We start from the raw sequence: 18,172 nt of genomic DNA, 5'->3' as shown, positions 1-18,172 counted from the left end.
CTTACAAGGTCTTTCACTCTCAGTATTTTGGAACTGAGGTTAAGTTTGTAATTGTGGAAAGACCTTCTTATTCCTGGTAATATTCTTTCCTCTGAAATTTCTGTCCTCTGATATGACAGTAACTCTAGCTTTCGTTTAATTAGTGTTCATGTGGGACAATTTTCAATCCCTTTCCCCTGAACATATCTATATTTTTACATGTAAGATGTGGTTTTTACACATAATCCTTTCTTATTTGCAATTTCCCTTTCCACCATTTCAGTTAGCCATGGTCAACTAGTCTATGAAAATATTAAATGAAAATCTCCAGAAAGAGTTCGCACATCTTAAATAACTTGTATTACTGTTATAGAGTCATTCAATTTTACTAGCTACTGCTGTTAACATCTTCCTCTGCCTAATGTATAAATTCAACTTTACTATAAGAATGTAGGAAGAAATGCAGTGCATCAAGTCTGATGGGATCTTCAGCTTCTGGTGTCCACTTGGCACCTTGGAGCCTATCTCCCTGCAGACGAGAGGGCAGCTCAACTGTACAGAGCTACTCCTTGCTTATTTTACTGGATGTGATAATCCAAAGCTTATCATATGCCACCAGTCTATATTTAAGGTGATTACTGAGATCATCAGGTTTTGTGTCTCCTCTTACGTGTTTTCTGTCCATCCCACCTGTTTCTATCCCCTCTCTCTTCTTTTGAATTAACTGAGTGCATCCTAGTGCTATATGATTTCCTTTGTTTGCTTATTAGCCACAGTTGCCTGCTCTGATGTTTTGGGGCTTAGGGAAGGAACAATGGCTCAAGCTACAAAGTACTTGTCTTCAAGCACGAGGACCTGAGTTTAATCCTCAGACCCCATACAAAACAACTAGGCATATGTCTTGGTTACAGTTCTATTGCTGTAAAGAGACGCCATGGCCGTGGCAACTCTTATAAAGGAAGACATTTAAGTGGGGCTGGCTTACAAGCTTACAGTTCTAGAGGTTTAGTCCATTGTCATCATGGTGAGGAGCATGGCAGCACTGAGACAGGCATGGTGCCAGAGTGAGAGATATACCTCTTGATCCTCACGCAGCAGGAGATTGTGTACCACGGTGGAAAGAGCTTGAGCATGTAAGCCCTCACAGCCCACCTCCACGGTTACATACTTCCTCCAACAAGGCCACCCCTCCTAATGAGACCACTACTGGCCAAGCATTCAAATACATGAGTCCATGGGAGCCATGTCTACTCAAACCATCACTGCATAGTTTTATTTGGACTTGTAATCATAGCACTAGGGTGGCAAAGACAGGTAAAACCCTGGGGTTCATCAGCCAATCAGTGTAGCCAGGCTGCCTGCCATGTTCCAGGTCAGTGACTCAGTCTCTCTCCAAAAGGTGGGGGAGAGCCGGGCGGTGGTGGCGCACACCTTTAATCCCAGCACTTGGGAGGCAGAGGCAGGTGGATTTCTGAGTTCGAGGCCAGCGTGGTCTACAGAGTGAGTTTCAGGACAACCAGGGCTATGCAGAGAAATCCTGTCTCGAAAAACCAAAAAAAAAAAAAAAAAAAGGTGGGGGAGAGCATTCAAGGAACACCACACAAGAACATGTGTGCACATATGCACACACACACATACACACACAAACACACATGCACACACACATATATACATGTGTGCATGCATACATACACACACACACACATACACACACACACACACACACACACACACACACACACACACACACGTACATCCTGGGGTTTAAAACTTATCTTTAATGTATCATAGTCTATCTGGAGTAAACATGAACTGTCTCACAGGCAGAATGCTTGCATTTTCCCCCTCCAAACCAGCGTATTAGTGCTGTCCTGAGGTTAGGCAGGCTAGAATCCCACAATACTGAATTTTCACTTAACCCATCAACCTCCTTTTAAAGACATTTAAATGTTAAAAGCTTCCATCTTGCCCCATCTTTGTTGAATGCACCCCATGTAGTCACTCTCTGCAGTCCCTAAGGGAAAACCCCATTCCTGGCTGTCATTCTCCTACCCAGGGGAACTTTGCAGCATGACTTTTGAAGTGAAGGTTTGCTGGTGATGGGTCCTCCCAGCTTCTGTGTCTTGGAAATATCCTTACTTTGGTGTTGCTGCTGGATATGGAGCTGGATACAGAACTCTGGACTGAAGGGCCTTTCTTCCTCGTCTTTAAGGAACTCATTTTACTGAATCCTCCTGGGAAATTCCATAGCAGGGCACTGGCTGGCATCCTTTGTTTTCTTCTTTTGTACCTGCTTTTAAGATTTTTGTCTTCCTTCTGGTTTTGAGAAATCTGAGGATCACACCCCTTGGCCTGTTTCCCTCCTGCCTGTTAAGCCTGGTTTTGTTGTTGTTGTTGTTTTTTGTTTTGTTTTGTTTTTTTGTTTTCTGGGCTCCTTGGACCTGTGGGCTGTTTCCATCAAATCTGGACACATTTCAGCCTTGACTTCTGCAAACAGTTTTCCTCCTCTCTTTGTGATTTTTCCTTTTGAGATTCCAGTGACAGATATGTAATGCTGCTTGAGGTTGTTACACACATCATGGTTACTCCTGTTTTCGGAATATTTTCCCTCTCTCTGTATTTTCTTTTGGTTGGTCCCCTGCATATCTGTGCCCACTTCCCCGTCTTTTCCGAGATGCTTGATGTTACTATACTAACATCATATATACTGCACACACACACACACACACACACACACACACACACACACACGTATGTACATATATAACTATAATACCAGTAGGCATGTTTTTACCTCACACATTTCCTTCCAACCCTAGAAGTTTGATTTGGGTCTTTTAAAATGTTTTCTATGCTTTTATTTAAACATTGAACAAATGGCACATAACCATTGATTACCATCACCTTGTCGTTAATTCTAACATCTGCTTTAGCTTTTGCTGGTTCTGCTTGGATTCCAATGAGTGATTTATCTACTTCTACGATTATGGATGCTGGTTCTATACTTTTTGGGAACAGAATACCAAACTTCTCTTTCATGGTTGATGGGATCACTACCAGAACACAAGAGTCTATTTCCTCCCTAACCTGCTAGTACTGGGCTGTGCCAGCCTCCAACTCTTGCCAGCCTCATAGGTGGAGACTACTGACTCCTGCAACTGACGTTTACTGGGAGGCAGCTAACAGAGCAGTGACATGTGGTGGCAATCCTGTGGCTCCGCCGCAGCCACCGTTGCTGCCCTCAGGATACACGTAACCTGGCCATGTTCTTGTGTTTTCATTTGCATTTGCATTGTTTCCTAGTGATCTGGAGTATCTATCCTCAAGTTTATTGGGCATTTACAGTTTTTTGGTATATTGTCCAATGAGCAATTTTAACTGCACTGTGTATATTTCAAAAAATTTTCTTGATAAAAACCATTTATTTACTATGCATAGACATTCATGACCATTTGCTTAGTAATAAAAGTATGTTTTGTAAACAAAGTCATATTCTATAAAAATAAGCCAACATTTGTGTATGATTTCTGTGAATGATTGACATGTTACTCAAATACTTTTTTAATATTAAAAATAAATAGGAATTGATTCTGGTATAAAAATGCCTCTAAAGGCAAAATTTTTGGCCAACACAGTAATACAAAACACATTTATGAAAACATGACGCAGACATAAAATATATTTATGAATACATAAAACAGTTTGTTACAGGGAAAAAAGAACCTATTCTTCAGATGGAGAAACGTCAATTCCCATTATTGAACATTTGTTTACCTGCTGCAGGCAGCAAGGCATTTCAAAGGCATGTGTTACCTACTCCCTGCTGCGTGAGTAAATGTGGGGAGCATCCAAGAGGCCCTGGGTGGGACAGCTCCCCTAAACTATCCCTTCCCCATGCCTTCAGTGAAGGTTCATGGACACCCTTAGGCGAGCAAGGAAGAGGGACTCTGAAATATATCAACGCTGTGCCAAGGGATGGACTTGCATATGCCATACATCTAAGAGGCATGAGCCCTCTACCCAGGTCGAGGGGGAGGCATCCTACAACTTAAGGGGAGAATGACTTGACCACGCAATCTTGCTCATCGTAACAATGAGACCATCAAACAAATCCCCAACCCTTCAGGCCTCCACCACTTGAGTCTCTGACTGACCTGTTTGGTGTAGGTGGTCTCTGGCCACCTCAAACAAGCGCAGGTGCATATTCGTGATGGGGTTGAAGGAACCACAGGCCAGAAGCACCACAGGAATTCGATTCTTCATGTCGTCACACACATCCACACCCGCAGTGGCCACCCTGCTTTTATAGGGGCAAAAAAAACTCTTGTCAGGAAGTTAGTGTGGAGACAACTGTCTAAATAAGAGTCTATGCCATACACAGCCATGACCTGTCACTACAAGATATACTAAGGAGGCAATGACAGTAACCTTCACAGAGAGCTCCCTGTAGTCCAAGGTCTATGTCTAGTGCTACAAACCACACTGTGACATGAACCTTTTCTCCAAACCCTTCTTTCTGTCAGGCTCGAATGCATACTGTGTGGCTCAGAGACCTCAGGAGCTGCTGGGCCAGGTCTGCAATCTAGGCAGTCCAAACTCAGATTCTGTATTTGCTCTTCCTGACTTCCTCCCTGGGCTCTCTTTCATCCCCTCGGGGTCCAAAAGAGTCTGTATGACTGCCGCTATGCCATCTGTGAGAGATTTCAGGGTGGCACTTTTGAAAACTTTTATATTTTGAGATAATTTTAGACTTATAGAACAGTTACGAAACCCTTCTGTATAGATACTTACGCCATATTCTTTACCTCTATCTCCCCAATAGTAAAAATTTTGCCACACATTTGAACATTCATTCCCTTCTGCATACACAAACCGCCGCAAGTACATTTTCTCCCTAAAGTATTTGTGAGAACTCTGTAGACACGCAAACACCTCAGCATGATTCCACCCACTACACTTTACCTGGGACCCAAGGACTCTGAAAGGTCCAGCCAGGCCCCTCACCTCCCTACACTGAGACTAGCAGCACCGAGATGTGGTTAATGGAGAGAAGAATCATCCTGGCTGTGGCTAGCTGCTGCTGGCTCTCTTGACTCTGGCCGTGCTGCCCTGGGGGCAGTAGGGAAGTGTCACTCAAGGCAGGCCTGGTGTTGACTCCTGGTTGTGCCTCTCAGGGTCCAATACACAGAGTGTCCTTTATAATGTCATGGATCGGTGCTTGCCCATGGGATACGTCTCTAGTTGGGCAAGTTTTCATTGGCCATTCCCTCAGTCTCTACTCCAGCTTTGAACCTGCATTATGTGAGTGGCAACCTACATATGTGAGTGGGCAGGTGGTCCTGGGTGCTATAAGAAAGTGTTAAGACACAGTTTCCTGAGTCCAGCCATCTCAGGAACAGGTTCCATCTTGTTGGCAGGGTCAAAACTGGGTTCATGTTCCCAGGTCCTGGGAACCAACTCATGTCCTGTTCCTTCAGGTATTTCCTGTTTGTCTGTTAACCTGTAAAGGTTGTACAGAGGAAAGGTGCTGATATCCCATTATCTAAACTAAGGCACACAAGTCATAAATGTGCTGCCTGTCTTGACTTAATTGACTACAGGCAGCCTGCCCGGTCCTTTGTTCCCTTATCATTCTAAATTCCAGATCAGAGTCCAGAGGAACCAGGCTGCAAAAACTGACTCAAGGACCCCGAAACCAGGTGACCCAGATAAGGCCCAGTCACCAAAGCTAACTTCCTTGCTTAACCCCTTGGGACAAAATATGATCAGTCAATGCAATAGCCTACTCCATTCGCCCTGGCTTTGTGTTTCCATCCTATAAAAATGTTGTATAATCTCCTTTCAGGGATGTAGTTCAGATCCTGAGCTGACCGCTTCCCTGAGTGCTCGGAAAATAAAGCTTTCATTTTTAAGCGTCTGTCTCTGAAGTGAGTTTTCTTGCCTTCTACCTCAAACTCAACCGAAACAGGCTGAGCAAGCCATGAGGAACAAGGCGGTAAGCAGCCCCCCCTCCATGGCCTCTGCGTCAGCTCCTGCCTCCAGGTTCCTGCCCTGGTAGAGTTCCTGTCTTGATTTCCTTTGATAGTGAACAGCGATATGGAAGTACAAGCCAAAGAAACCCTCACGGTGTTTCATCCCAACGATAGTAACCCTAACTAGGATACTCTGAGTCAAAAGATTCGGTTATGCTGTATCTGGACACCTGATCCACAGACACTGTGGGACTACCGAGCAATGATAATAAACAAATGAATAAATGTATTACATGTTGTTTGAAGCTGCTATATTTTGGGGTAATCAACAGCACCTGAGGCTTGTGTGTAACCTGGGCCCTGCTGTCCATATTTCCTGGCTTTTACCCAAGCACTGCCTACCGGCTGCATTTTTTTTTTAATCTTAGCAACAGTGAAGTTTATGTCACCAATTTTTGTCAGCTCCCTGTGATACCTTCCTTTAAAGTTTCCAGATTAAAGCTATTTCGGGTTCCCACCAATCAGGACAGCCCCAGGACACCTGTTAGTATTCAGTACCCAGGACTTTCTCCCTGTTTAAGGACCACCTCCCGGGGAGCTAGCGGCACACTTGACTCCAAGTCCTGAAGGGCTAACCTTGGTGCCTGAAACAAATGGAGGGTGTTTCTTTCAGGGCAGAAAGTGTTGGTATTCTGTCTGGACTCCATCCCTACAGATACCTGGCAACAGGTATGCTCAAGTATGCTCCTCCCCATGGTTACCTGGCACCAGCCAAGTAGGCCTGGTCCTATACCAGGGGCTGCTTGGCCCCTCCTCTCTCTTTTGCCCCCTTGTTCCTCTTCCTTTCCCCCTCTCTTCACATGGCCATGGCCGGCCTCTACTTCTCTACTCTCTCCCTCTCTCTGTCTTTCTCTGCTTCGGATACCCTCTTAACTCCCCTTCCCATGCCTTAAATACACTCTATTCTATACTATGCCTGCATGTGGCTGGTCCCTCAGGGGGGAAGGGATGCCTTGACATGGGCCCACTGAGAAACCCCCTTCTCTCATACCCTCACCACAACGATATAGAACATACCCCACTCTTTAATTATCTTTTTATAAACACATCATCTTTAAATCACATGCCACAATGCCGAAGAGGAGCAGGAGCAGGAGCTCAGTGTGCTTCTTGCTTCCCAGACAGTATGCCCTACGTGAACAGGAGCAGCTTTTCATCCGTGGATCTCAGCTCCAAGCAGTCTGACAGCAAGAGGGCTTGGTGGACGCTGAAGAGGGTTCTGCCAGCTAGCCAGGAGACGCGCCTCTGGCCATGAGAAAGCCTCCGTGTGTTCCGAAACACAGGAAAGATGTTCCTGTTGTGTTCTAAGCTAGGAGTGAGGATGCAGCCTCAGAGCCCAGATGTAGCACAGCTGGCTCTCTCGAGCTTCCTTTAAGCAGCAGCAATACCCCCTACTGTGTGCACAGAACCGCTGGCTACAGGCTGAGGCTGGCTTCTTCCCAGGGGAGTGGAATGGTTTAATAAGGTTTTCTGCAAAGTAGACCAGCTATCCACAAGAGCAGCCTCGTGATTAGTGTGTCTGGAATGGATGGCTGTTTTTTACAGCCATCTTGAAGCCTTTCTTTCAATATCTTACTTCGTTTTGACAAAACATAAATATTTAGAGCCACCAAAATGTAACCACACATCTCTGGTAACCTGGGGTTTTTCAAAGGTAAATTATTACATTTGCTTGGAAGGCGGCATCAAAGGTGGAGGAGTGTCATGCTGAGAAGAACAAATGGCCTTTACAAAGGGCCTCTCTTCCTTTTCTTTCCTTGCCTTGTGTACTGGGTGGCCTTGCTCCAACAGTGACTCTGCTCTGCCAGGTCTTGCTGGGAGGAAAGAGCTAGCACATGGCCAGCCGCACTTGACCCTGGCTGTCCTGCGGGCTCAAGAACAAGGTCAACACACTTCCTTTGTGCATGACTCCCTGCTTCAGGTAAGCTCTTTACCAAGTAAACTGGAGAAAAACACACATCAGGGGAGAACGACTCACTCCACGGGTCAAGCAAGAGCCTTACTTGGCTCTGGTGTGAGAGCACGCCTCATGCGATGCAAGACCCACCCATCCTCACGTCTAATGGTGTTTGGTGGGGTGAAGGAGCGAGGGAGATTTCTCTGATTGGGAAAAGACTGCTCATCAATAAGCACTCAGCAGAGGCCTGCAGAGCGAGCAATAATTGCTGCTGGAGGATTAAACACCTTGAGGGTTCCTTCCTGGAATTCATCATTAACTGGGGACAGGGTGGGTTCCACCTCTGCCCCGCTTCCCCTCTCCACCTCGTAGTTAGAGAGTGATTCATCTGCCTGTCAATTACAACCTGCTGCTTCTATAATGAGCTTAAGGCCCCCTGAAATGCTCCCATCACTCGGTGGGTTCCCCCTTACAGGTGTTCTTGGCCCCTCCTCCACCTAATGAAGGTGCACCTGCAGGCATTTCCACTCTACCAGCCACAGAATCATGGAGACCTCACTGCCTTTTCTCCCAAGGCTCTTCCCCATGGAAGGTGGGCCCTAGAGAATGGTTTTTGTCCATCTCCACCCTTTTATCTTCCAGTACTGTACCTGCTCAGATTTCAGGTTCCCATCACTGGGACGCAGGGAACTCCTCTAACATCAGTGAGGGCCACTGTCCCTGACCAAGTCATTTTGTTACATGGTTAATTTTTGTTTGATTTTATTATCGTGCAAACTGTTATTGGACTGGGCCCTCCGTGGGCAGAAACAGAACTTTCTGATCTCCTAAAGCTTACTGAACAACACCCGCCCCCAACCCACATCTATCCCATCCAATCAGTTCAGACTGAAATCAAACAAATCCACCCTGTTATGCATTTTCAACATAATGATCCTATCTACAGGGATACTGCCAACTCCCCTATCCCCCTATCACGTACCCTCACCACCCCCTTGCACAAGCCTGCACCTGCAACTCTGGAGTCACTCCTCTGCTTTGAAGTGGAAACTGATGGTGGTCACTCTGCCCCCACAGTTCCAAATTCCCATTATGTTCCAGATCATTCTCTCCCACTGCTGCCCTGACACTCTGAAGGGATGTCACTGCAAGTTTTAGAGACTATCCCGTTTTTGTACCATGGTCAGGCCTCTGGCACTGCCCATCTTTCACACTTCTACCAGACAACCATATTCAGCATCTCTGATGTCGGAATGGGGGCATCAGATACAACAGAAGGCAAAGCAGATATAGCCCCTGTCCTCACAGAGCACTGGGTCATGGATGGAAGTGACAATTCAACATCACTAGGGAGAGGGCTCATAATTTAACAGCTCACCACCAGAGATACAACGGCAGTTCCCTGATGCCTGCATCCTAATCCTTGGAACCTGAACATATGTTGAGTTACATGATGTGGGACTTTGCAAAAGTGATTAAAAACAAGGCCATTGTCTTAGTATTTCTCTTGCTGTGAAGAGACACCATGACCATGGCAATTCTTACAAAAGAAACCATTTAATGGGGGCTGGCTTCTGGCTTAGAGTTCAGGGTTTAGTTCATTATCATCCCAAAGGCATGGCAGCACGCAGGCAGACAAGGTGCTGCAGAGGTAGCTGAGAGTTCTCCGTCTGGATCAGAGCTAGTAGGAAACCTCAAAGCCCATCCCCAGTGACACACTTCCTCTAATAAGGCCACACCTACTCCAAAAAGGCCACCCATCCTAATTCCTCAAATAATACTACTCTATGAGCCTATGGGAGGGGGCATTTTCATTCCGGCCACCAAAGCCATGAAACAAGGTGGATATCTATATGTGGATGAAACAGTGGCCAAAGGGAGGGAGCCTTTAGGAAGGGGCCCACAGCAAACAATCTAAGTGCCTTCCAGATTGCAAGGAAAGTTGGTCCTCAGACCCTTCGGAGGGGACACAGGGCTCTCAGACCTGCTTCCACTCTCCAGCACACTCTGGGCTTCCAGAATTACTGCTTGTGGTAAATGTCACAGTAGCCGTAGGAAGTCCACCCTCTCACTGTCTAGGGGCAGCTTGCTCACGAGCTCCCAGCTGGAGCAGAGTGGAGCAGGAACCCGGGAAAGGATGTAGCCTGGGTGTGGCAGAGGCATACAATTACAGAAACCACCAGTCAGGAAAGAGTAAGGTGTCAGCGTGGCCATGGAGAGGTGAGCTGATGTGAGGGGTCAACATGAGGGTGCAGAGGCAGGAGGATTCTGTAGGCTTGGGAACATGCCAGTTTATCCTGCTGGCAAGGAAAACCCCCTACAAGATTTTAAACCAAGAATGGCCTGCTCAGATTTCAGGTTCCCACCCTGCTCTGGTCCTCTGGCCTTTTTTCTTTCCTGGATAAGGTGACCCCCCCCTTACCCAGGAAGATAGCCTTTGTTGCTACACACATCTGACTTCGCTAGTCAGGTAATTCAAACTTGGCTAGTGTCCCCGCACATACTCAGTTCTAAGCCAGCACACACCCTGTGGCCATTTTTCTCAGGCCCTCACAGAGACATGGGAAGGAAAGTGAGCCAAGCAGGTTAAGAGTCATCCCTGCGGACATAATGTGTTAATGCTTGGGAAGCTGTCAATTTCCCCTTTCCTGCAGTGGGTGCCTCTGACAGTGGACCCTGGAATGGGGCTGCAAACATCCTGTTTATTATAGACATAGAACAGATGGCTTTGGGCAGAATGGAAATGGATTCACCAAGCATCTTCCATGTCATTCATTACACAGACCTCTTGACCAGGCTCCTCATCGTAAAGAAAACAAGAGATACAGTTTGTATTTGGGGGTAGGGGACGGTGAGGAAACTGGCAACCACATTTTTCAGAACCCTGGGTGATTTTTATCTGTGTCAATGTGTCAACTTCTCTGGGGCAATCAACCTTCATGAGAATTTAGCTATTTTTTTTTTTTCTTTTTTAACTTGGCTGGCCTGTTGTTGCTATGGGCACCCAGCGCTGCGAAGAACAAAAGCAACACTGGCCTTGTATGTCGCTGTGAAGATCTTGTGCCAACATCCCCTTGGAGGAAACAAACATGCCAATTAAGCACTCGTCCTAATTACGAGACTCCCAGGGAAGCAGGTAGCTTCTGGTTTGTGAACTTTCCAGAGGTTCGAAGGAGCGTGAGGAATGGAAAGAGGTCCCTTGCCATGGCACGTGTGTGTGAGTCTGGGACCGATTTCAGCTGCTGCTGTAAGCAGAGCTGAGTAATAGCTACTGGGTTGATTGAGCAATAGGCTCCACACTGCGCTAACGACGCTGCACATACTGAGGCTGATTTTTCAACACACCTGGAAGAGAAAGGTTAGTGCTTACAGTCAGGTAAACAGCCTAACTCGATTCTCCAAGCTTCAGTGACTTTCATGGAAAGTAGAGCTGATTACAGCCCATCCCCAAACTCTCACGAGGACTAGGGCCAACCCCCGCACAGTACCCGACCCATATAGGGGATGCCATCTAGGGGTCTTAGTTTCAGTCCTATTGCTATAAAAAGACGCCAGGACTTTAAAAGAAAGCATTAGATTAGGGGGTATGCTTACGGTTGCAGACAGTTAGTCTGTCATCGTTATTGTGGGAGGCAGACTGCCATGGCCTTGGAGCAGGTGCTGGGAGTTTGACATCCTGATCCACAGGCAGCAAAAGAGATACTGCACCTGCTGTGGGCTTCTGAAACCTCAAAGCCCCACCCCCAGCGACAAACATACTCCAACCAGGCCACACCTCCTAATCCTTCCAAACAGGTCAACTGGGAGCCAAGCATTCAAATGTGTGAGCCTATGGGGCTCACTCTCATTCAGACCAGCACAGGGTCCTTCTTCCTGGAGTACGCTATAACACAACTCAGTCAAGATTTGTTAAAGTGAAAGTAACCCTGCACAGGACAGCACACGGAGTTCTGGGGAGGGAGCAGATCCAGAGCAGCATCCATTTACCCCCTGGATAGCCCGTGCCTTTATTCCCTTAAATAGAATTCTCCTTAAGTTTCTGGAGGGCCCCCACATGATTCTGGGGACCACTCTATTTGGTTAAGACCTGTAGCTTGAGCCTTCCTGAGAACTTCATAAAGAGGCTTCGGCAGCTCTGTTTATCCAGGAAGCCAAATCCTGTAACATCCTGACTCCCCAAAAAGCTCTCAGTTGGGAGTCCAGGGGAGAGGAAGGATCAAGACTGTGTGGATTCATTTCGATCCCAGGGCAACAGTTTCTTGTAATAAAACCAGACCTAAGTTTGAGATCTTTGTCTGACATACTTAAACCTTCTCCTTATAGCTTCTTCTTCTCCTTCTCCTTCTCCTTCTTCTTTTTCTGAGACAGGGTTTCTCTGTGTAGCCCTGGCTGTCCTGGAACTCACTCTGTAGACCAGGCTGGCCTCGAACTGACAAATCCGCCTGCCTCTGCTTCCCAAGTGCTGGGACTAAAGGCGTGCGCCACCACCGCCCAGCCTCCTTGTAGCTTCTATCATCTAGAAAATTAAGGATGAATTCTGTCCCTCAAGAGATGGTCTCTCCAGTTGGCTCCCAAAGTAGGAGGTCAAGGACATACAGAGTCAGGATGGTTTTGAGATATGTCCATTTCATTAAGTACTGGGTAAGGGCTGGGTCAAACAGATGAGGATAGTCCATATAGCCTATAGTCCATATAGCTTTCTAAGGAGAGTGTCAAATGCAAATGGAGTTTGGCTTAATTAGGGTGAAGTGGAATGCAAAAACAGGTACCCGTAAGATCAAACACTGAGCTAGGAGCACTCAGGAGGCAGAGGCAGGTGGATCTCTGTGAGTTTGAAGCCAGCTTGGTCTACAAAGCAAGTTCCAGGACAGCCGGGCTGTTTCATAGAGAAACCTTGTCTGGGGGTAAGGGTAGATAGAGATCAAGCACTGAAGAGTGGGTTATACTGGGGGTGTCTGGGTCAGGAGGATCTAGGGGTTAGTAACCACCAGCAGAGAGAGATTACTGTCTCATTACCTAACCGGAGGTCTGGGATTAACCTCCATTTGTTGAGGCCCTTCGGATGCCTAAGGTTGGAGTGTTATAGGGGTTCCAACAGGTTGAGGGGAGATATCTGGAACCCAGCTTGTTCCCAGAGCACCGAATTCCCCAATGAAGTTGGAGCAGCATCCTGCCGGAGGCCTGCGTCTCTGCAGACATCCCTTCAAACTGGCCTTCCTGTCTACAGAGCAACCACAGCTCTGGCAGGCACCCTTTGTCAGGCTGCGTCTCATAGCAGCTATCACTTCTCCATGCAGCCCTCCTCCTCTCCTGGTCATCTCCTGTCCCAGACTGTAACCTGTAACCACTCTGTATCAGCCCTGACTAAGTTAGCTTGGGACTTACTTCCAGTCCCCTTTTCCCCTCCCAACCTTAGTCAAGGAGAAACAAAGATACATGGCTTCCTGTTCCACCCAGGTGATTTCAAGGGGACTCGATCCTGAGCATGGAGGGTTGCTGGGAATATTCAGCTGCGTGTTTGGGTTGAGGGGAGCATCCAAGGGCACTTCACACTATTTCTCCTCCTAGCCATGGGGTGGATGGGTCTTCCCTTGGATGAAAGCATAGTATGGCTAGGGCCTGGAAGTGTACTCTGTTTTCTTTGCTAATACAAGGTGGTTCTGGAAGAAGAAAAGCAGACAGGGTGGGTACAGCCTGCTCCTCTTCCTTCCTACAGAACAGGCTAACAGGAGTACAGGGTGGTAACTCTTGGTCCTTCTGGTGGCCATTTTCTTTACTCTTCTCTAGTTTTAATTTAATTCTGGGGCTGCAGGGCCTTTCAGGGTCATTAGTGAGCACTTTCTTGGCATGAGGTGGGCCAGACTAGATCCTGGATTAGACTGTGTGGACCACCTTTAAGCCTTCAGCACCCAGGCTCCTCAGGATGGGAGGGTGGCTTCCTACCAAGAAGAATGAGAAATCCCAGCCTAGAAGTTCAGCCTTGCTAATGGAAGCAGTCTTCTACCCCCGCCCCCATGCCTCCCCCATGCTTTTAAGGTAAGAGACGCCCCAGACAATCCTGTTCTCAGCCCTGTTTGCAGTTTGGTCTGGTTGTGACTGACCTTAATTGGCAGATAGACTTCCCCGCAAGTCCTGAGTGAGGCCTCGAATTATACTGTCTAGGGGGTCTTTCTTTAGGTTTATTTCCTTTTGGAGTAAAGAGTTATGAGCTGAGAAGTTACAGCACTCAGTCAAAACTTATTAAAGCGAAAGTCACACTATCCACAGCCCAGCAAGCAGAGCGACAGACTCTGGAGTCTTTCTGCCCGGCTAAAGAACCTGAGCTTTTCTATCCTTCTGGGCAGGCTGTGCAGCGGGGTTAGGTTCTCCTCTTTCTTTTGAATGGACCGGCAGGATGCAGTCGCTGACTGGGTGACTGGCATGAAAGCAGGAATCTGACTAGACACTGCAAGGGTGGAACGTTTAAAATCCCCACCTTCTAGGGCTCTCCTGGTAGGCAAGGGTGCAAAGGGGATTCACTGAGGACAAGAACACAGAAGGAAGGAAGCCATCTTGTGAAAGCAGAAGTGACTCCATCCCTCACTATGCTTCAGTCTGGTTACCTCCTGTTCCTCTTTACCGGGGTCTCTGAGAGCCTTAGCCTGCTCCCTCCATGGTACTTAACCCATAATTCCCCATTTCTGCAGCTGCCTCCAGGTGCTTGCCTAGTCCGCTTGTTTATTCAATTTTCCCACTGCCTACATGTAAAACTTGGCAGCCCTTGGGCATACAACCTGCATCCTCCTGCTATCATCTAGTCTCTCAGACTTGCTGTCTGGTGACAACAGGCAGATGGGGGAATTGGGTATAAAGTGTCTAAGGAATCCTGCAGTTGGGAGCCGTGTCTTCTGACCCTTTTTGTCCTTAAACAGCCTTGAAGCTTCAGATAGGTTCCTCCTGCTACATCTAAAACTGAGGCACCAGGGCACTTACCCAATTACCATGTACTAATGAAGGGTCTGCATCCGAAGAGGACCCTGACCTCATTATAATATCATTTGACTGTAGTGTGCCCCCCTTGCCATGGGCTGTCCTAGAGGATCATGGGAACAGATACCTAAAGGGAGCTCTGTTCTACAGTGATCTGGATGGCAAGAGGTCACCTTATTCCATGAATATGCCACTTACTTCATAGTCATACACACCTGTAGAAGCCACACTGCAGAACCCACTGAGCTGTTCCCCACTTTCAGGGCAGCCCACCCTAATTTCACTTTAGAACACCTGCTTTGCTTTGCTAAGTAAACCACTGCTTAAACTGTCTGGGGAGGCATGGTGGCATGTTCCTTTAATCCCAGTGCTCGGGAGGCAGAGGCAGGTGGATGTGTTCTAGGGCAGCTTGGTCTAACTGCAAGGTCTAGGACAGCCAGAGCTACAGAGTAAGACCATGTCTTGAAACAAACAAAACAGAACAAAACATACAAAACGAAACACCACAAGCTGTCTATGCCTCTTGGGGTTGAGCCTAGGACTCTGTGTTTGCTAGGCAAGTGTTCTACCACTAAGCTACACATCTTTACCCTAGTCTGGGTCTCTTAGCTGATTTTATTTTTCTTCCAAAAGACGTGGAGCAAGAGACCTCCATAATATCGGGATGGTGCCATGTAAAGTCTACTCTTGCCCTTCAGGTGTGGTCCAGAGGAAAACAGACAGTGCTGACGCATAGGTAGAGTGGCGTCTTCTGGTCACTGCCTGAGACTCATTCCCTTTCCTGTCAGTCACTGAATCCTTCCCTGTGACTAGACAACCACTGCCTTTCCCAGTTGTCTGGGCAGCAGGAGGAGGCTGGATTACTGACTAGGACACCTCCAGGAATATTCTTTTGGGGCCTGGGGGAGAGAGAGAGAGAGATCGAATGTGATTTGCTGAACACAGTGACCCATGCTGGCAATCCCAACACTCAGAAGGCTGAGGCAGTGGGGTGATGGGTTTGAGGCTACGTGGATCACGTTGCAAGTTCCAGGCCGACTTCAGTTATACAGGGAGACCTTGTTACTATACAAAGCAAAGCAAAACAAAACAAATAAATGCATGCTACTCCTATCCTTCATTCCACTGCCTGCAACGTGAGGGCTAGAGTATGGCAGCTAGTCTAGAGAACAAACTAAGAAAAAACAGGAACCTAATGACCACACTAGCCTGAGGCTGCTTACTTCTTAGGGTCTTCTACCTGGAGGAGAAATACACTTCTAAGCAACCCTTGTCTTCTCCCCTTTTCCTATGACATGCTACGAACACGAGTCTAACTGAGTAAGTCATAGCTAAAGAATGTTGATCTAAGTAGCATAAAATTTCACAAGTTTCTGTGGCCTCGATTAAATTCATGTTATATGCAGTAACTCAAGTGCATATCATTTGAAAAGAAAAAATATACCTACGGGGGAATGGGGGAGTGGGGGAGTCTACTGTAACTTAATTTTGTATATGAATTTTTCATGGATGGAAAAGTCCTTACGCAGGATTATGGAAACCTGAAATACGCAGAGGCAAGTCTGTTCCTGTGTACATCGCAGAAAGCAGACGCTGCCCCGTTGACTCCCCCAAAACAGACTCATTACACAGTGCCGTTGCTCTCTGTTTCGAGTGGGCATTTGCCATATGGCTTAGTGGTTTAATCATTTCCTGGTACTTGACAAAAATGAAGCACAATCATTTTGCAAGGAGTTTGTGCTCCTAGATGGGTCTTTTCCAAATAACAGCTGTGCCTCAAAATTGAGTTACTCAATTTGCAATTTGTGGACACGATACTCAAACATTTATAAGTGAGCAGAACCTCAAGTCACTTGGGCTATTTCCAGACATCAGAGACTATGAAGGCTTTAGCTATGTTCTGAGGGTTCAGCTGTCCACAAGCTCCAGCCAAAACCTTAGAACCACCAGAGCCTGTGGGCAGTAGTCATGTTTGATAGGAGGCCATGTCGAGGTTCCCATCAACTGAGGGAGAGAAAGAATACCAGAAAAATCTGGCTTCAAAGCCTACAGAATAAACCCCTATGTCTTTCTATCTACTCTGAGCCACATTTATGCAGATGTTACCAGGATCCACATCTCTGGTCTTAATCCTACTTATAGGTACCTACAGGTCCATACCAACTTGATAATTAGCTAGACTGACATGGACTCAAACTGAACAACTTTCTAGTTGAGTTACTTTGAATGACTGTCCATTAAGAGAAGACAGGTACATTATCACATTAACAAACATCCCCAAATTTTAAGATAAAATTTGTTTCTTATTTATACACTCATTCCACGCAGCTCAGAACGCCACTTTGTACATATTTATTCCTCAAACAAGGACTCAAGATAGGAGAACTACTACCTTGAGTAGAGCCAGCAGCCCCTAGCAGACAGAGAGGCTTCTGGGAAGTCCCTTAGCAAGAAGTGTACTGTGGTCACAAATTGGCACATGTCACTTCCATGGGGGCATCCTAAGAGGATGACGAGAAACATCTAATTAGCTTGTTCTTACTACATTGGGCTCATCAATTATCCGGAGTCCCAGCGACACACAGAACAAATAGAGATAATCAGGGACCTCTGACAATTGTCTCGAAGGCCATCAGCAGTGACAATGATAAACACCCCAGAAGAAAGCTAGCTCATAGAAGGTTCTCTAGAAAGTTCTTTTCCCTTTCTTTGTGTTTAAAACTTGCAAACTTGTCCTGGTTATTTGTATCCTTTGCCTGAAAGAGACTCAACCATTTTGTTAGTTGTCTATGATCAAAACCTACCAGTTTGCTATGATATCTGTCCATTTTGTTTGTGTGTGCACATGTAGATGTGTGCGTGTGTCCATGTGTGTGCATGTGCATGTATGTGTGTGCTTGCTTATAGTTTCAGTGTGTGAGTCCATGATCATCATGGCCAGATTCATAGCAGCAGGCAGGCAGGAATCACACTGGAGCAGTGGCTTAGAGGTTACACTTTATCCACAAGTTGAAGGCAGAGAAAAAGAGTGACCAGGAATGTCATGGTAAAAGCCCACCCCCCTCAGTGACGCATGTCTAACAAGGCCACATTTCCCAATCTTTCCCAAACAGTTCCACCAACTAAGGACCAAACATTCAAATATATGAGCTTGTGGGGGCCATTCTCATCAAACCACCACACTCAGGTATAATATACCTTTGTTTTTTTTAAGATATGTTTTCTAACTAGCCTGAGGCTTGATAAAGGCGGCTGACCAGTTAGCCTGAGAGATCTGCCTGTCTCTACTTACTAG

At 46.7% G+C, this 18,172-nt stretch overlaps 1 protein-coding gene across 7 annotated transcripts in view; it reads right to left on the bottom strand.

Moving 5' to 3' along the window:
• Positions 1–18,172, bottom strand: part of Nmnat3 (nicotinamide nucleotide adenylyltransferase 3) — a 120,826-nt gene that overhangs the window by 66,070 nt on the left and 36,584 nt on the right. For 4 of the 7 annotated variants that reach the window (XM_031346373.1, XM_031346368.1, XM_031346370.1 and 1 more), the window contains exon 2: positions 4,134–4,276. In XM_031346373.1, coding sequence (XP_031202233.1) covers positions 4,134–4,242 — 109 coding nt within the window. In that variant the 5' untranslated portion in view covers positions 4,243–4,276. Of the gene's footprint in view, positions 1–4,133; positions 4,280–18,172 lie in introns of all 7 variants that reach the window. The other 3 variants (XM_031346372.1, XM_031346367.1, XM_031346369.1) reach the window with 1 other exon arrangement.

The sequence above is a fragment of the Mastomys coucha genome, unplaced genomic scaffold (assembly GCF_008632895.1).
Source record: "Mastomys coucha isolate ucsf_1 unplaced genomic scaffold, UCSF_Mcou_1 pScaffold23, whole genome shotgun sequence".
Taxonomy (NCBI): domain Eukaryota; kingdom Metazoa; phylum Chordata; class Mammalia; order Rodentia; family Muridae; genus Mastomys; species Mastomys coucha.
The sequence above is the reverse complement of the archived record's forward strand: the minus strand, read 5'-3'. Positions and strand labels throughout refer to the sequence as shown.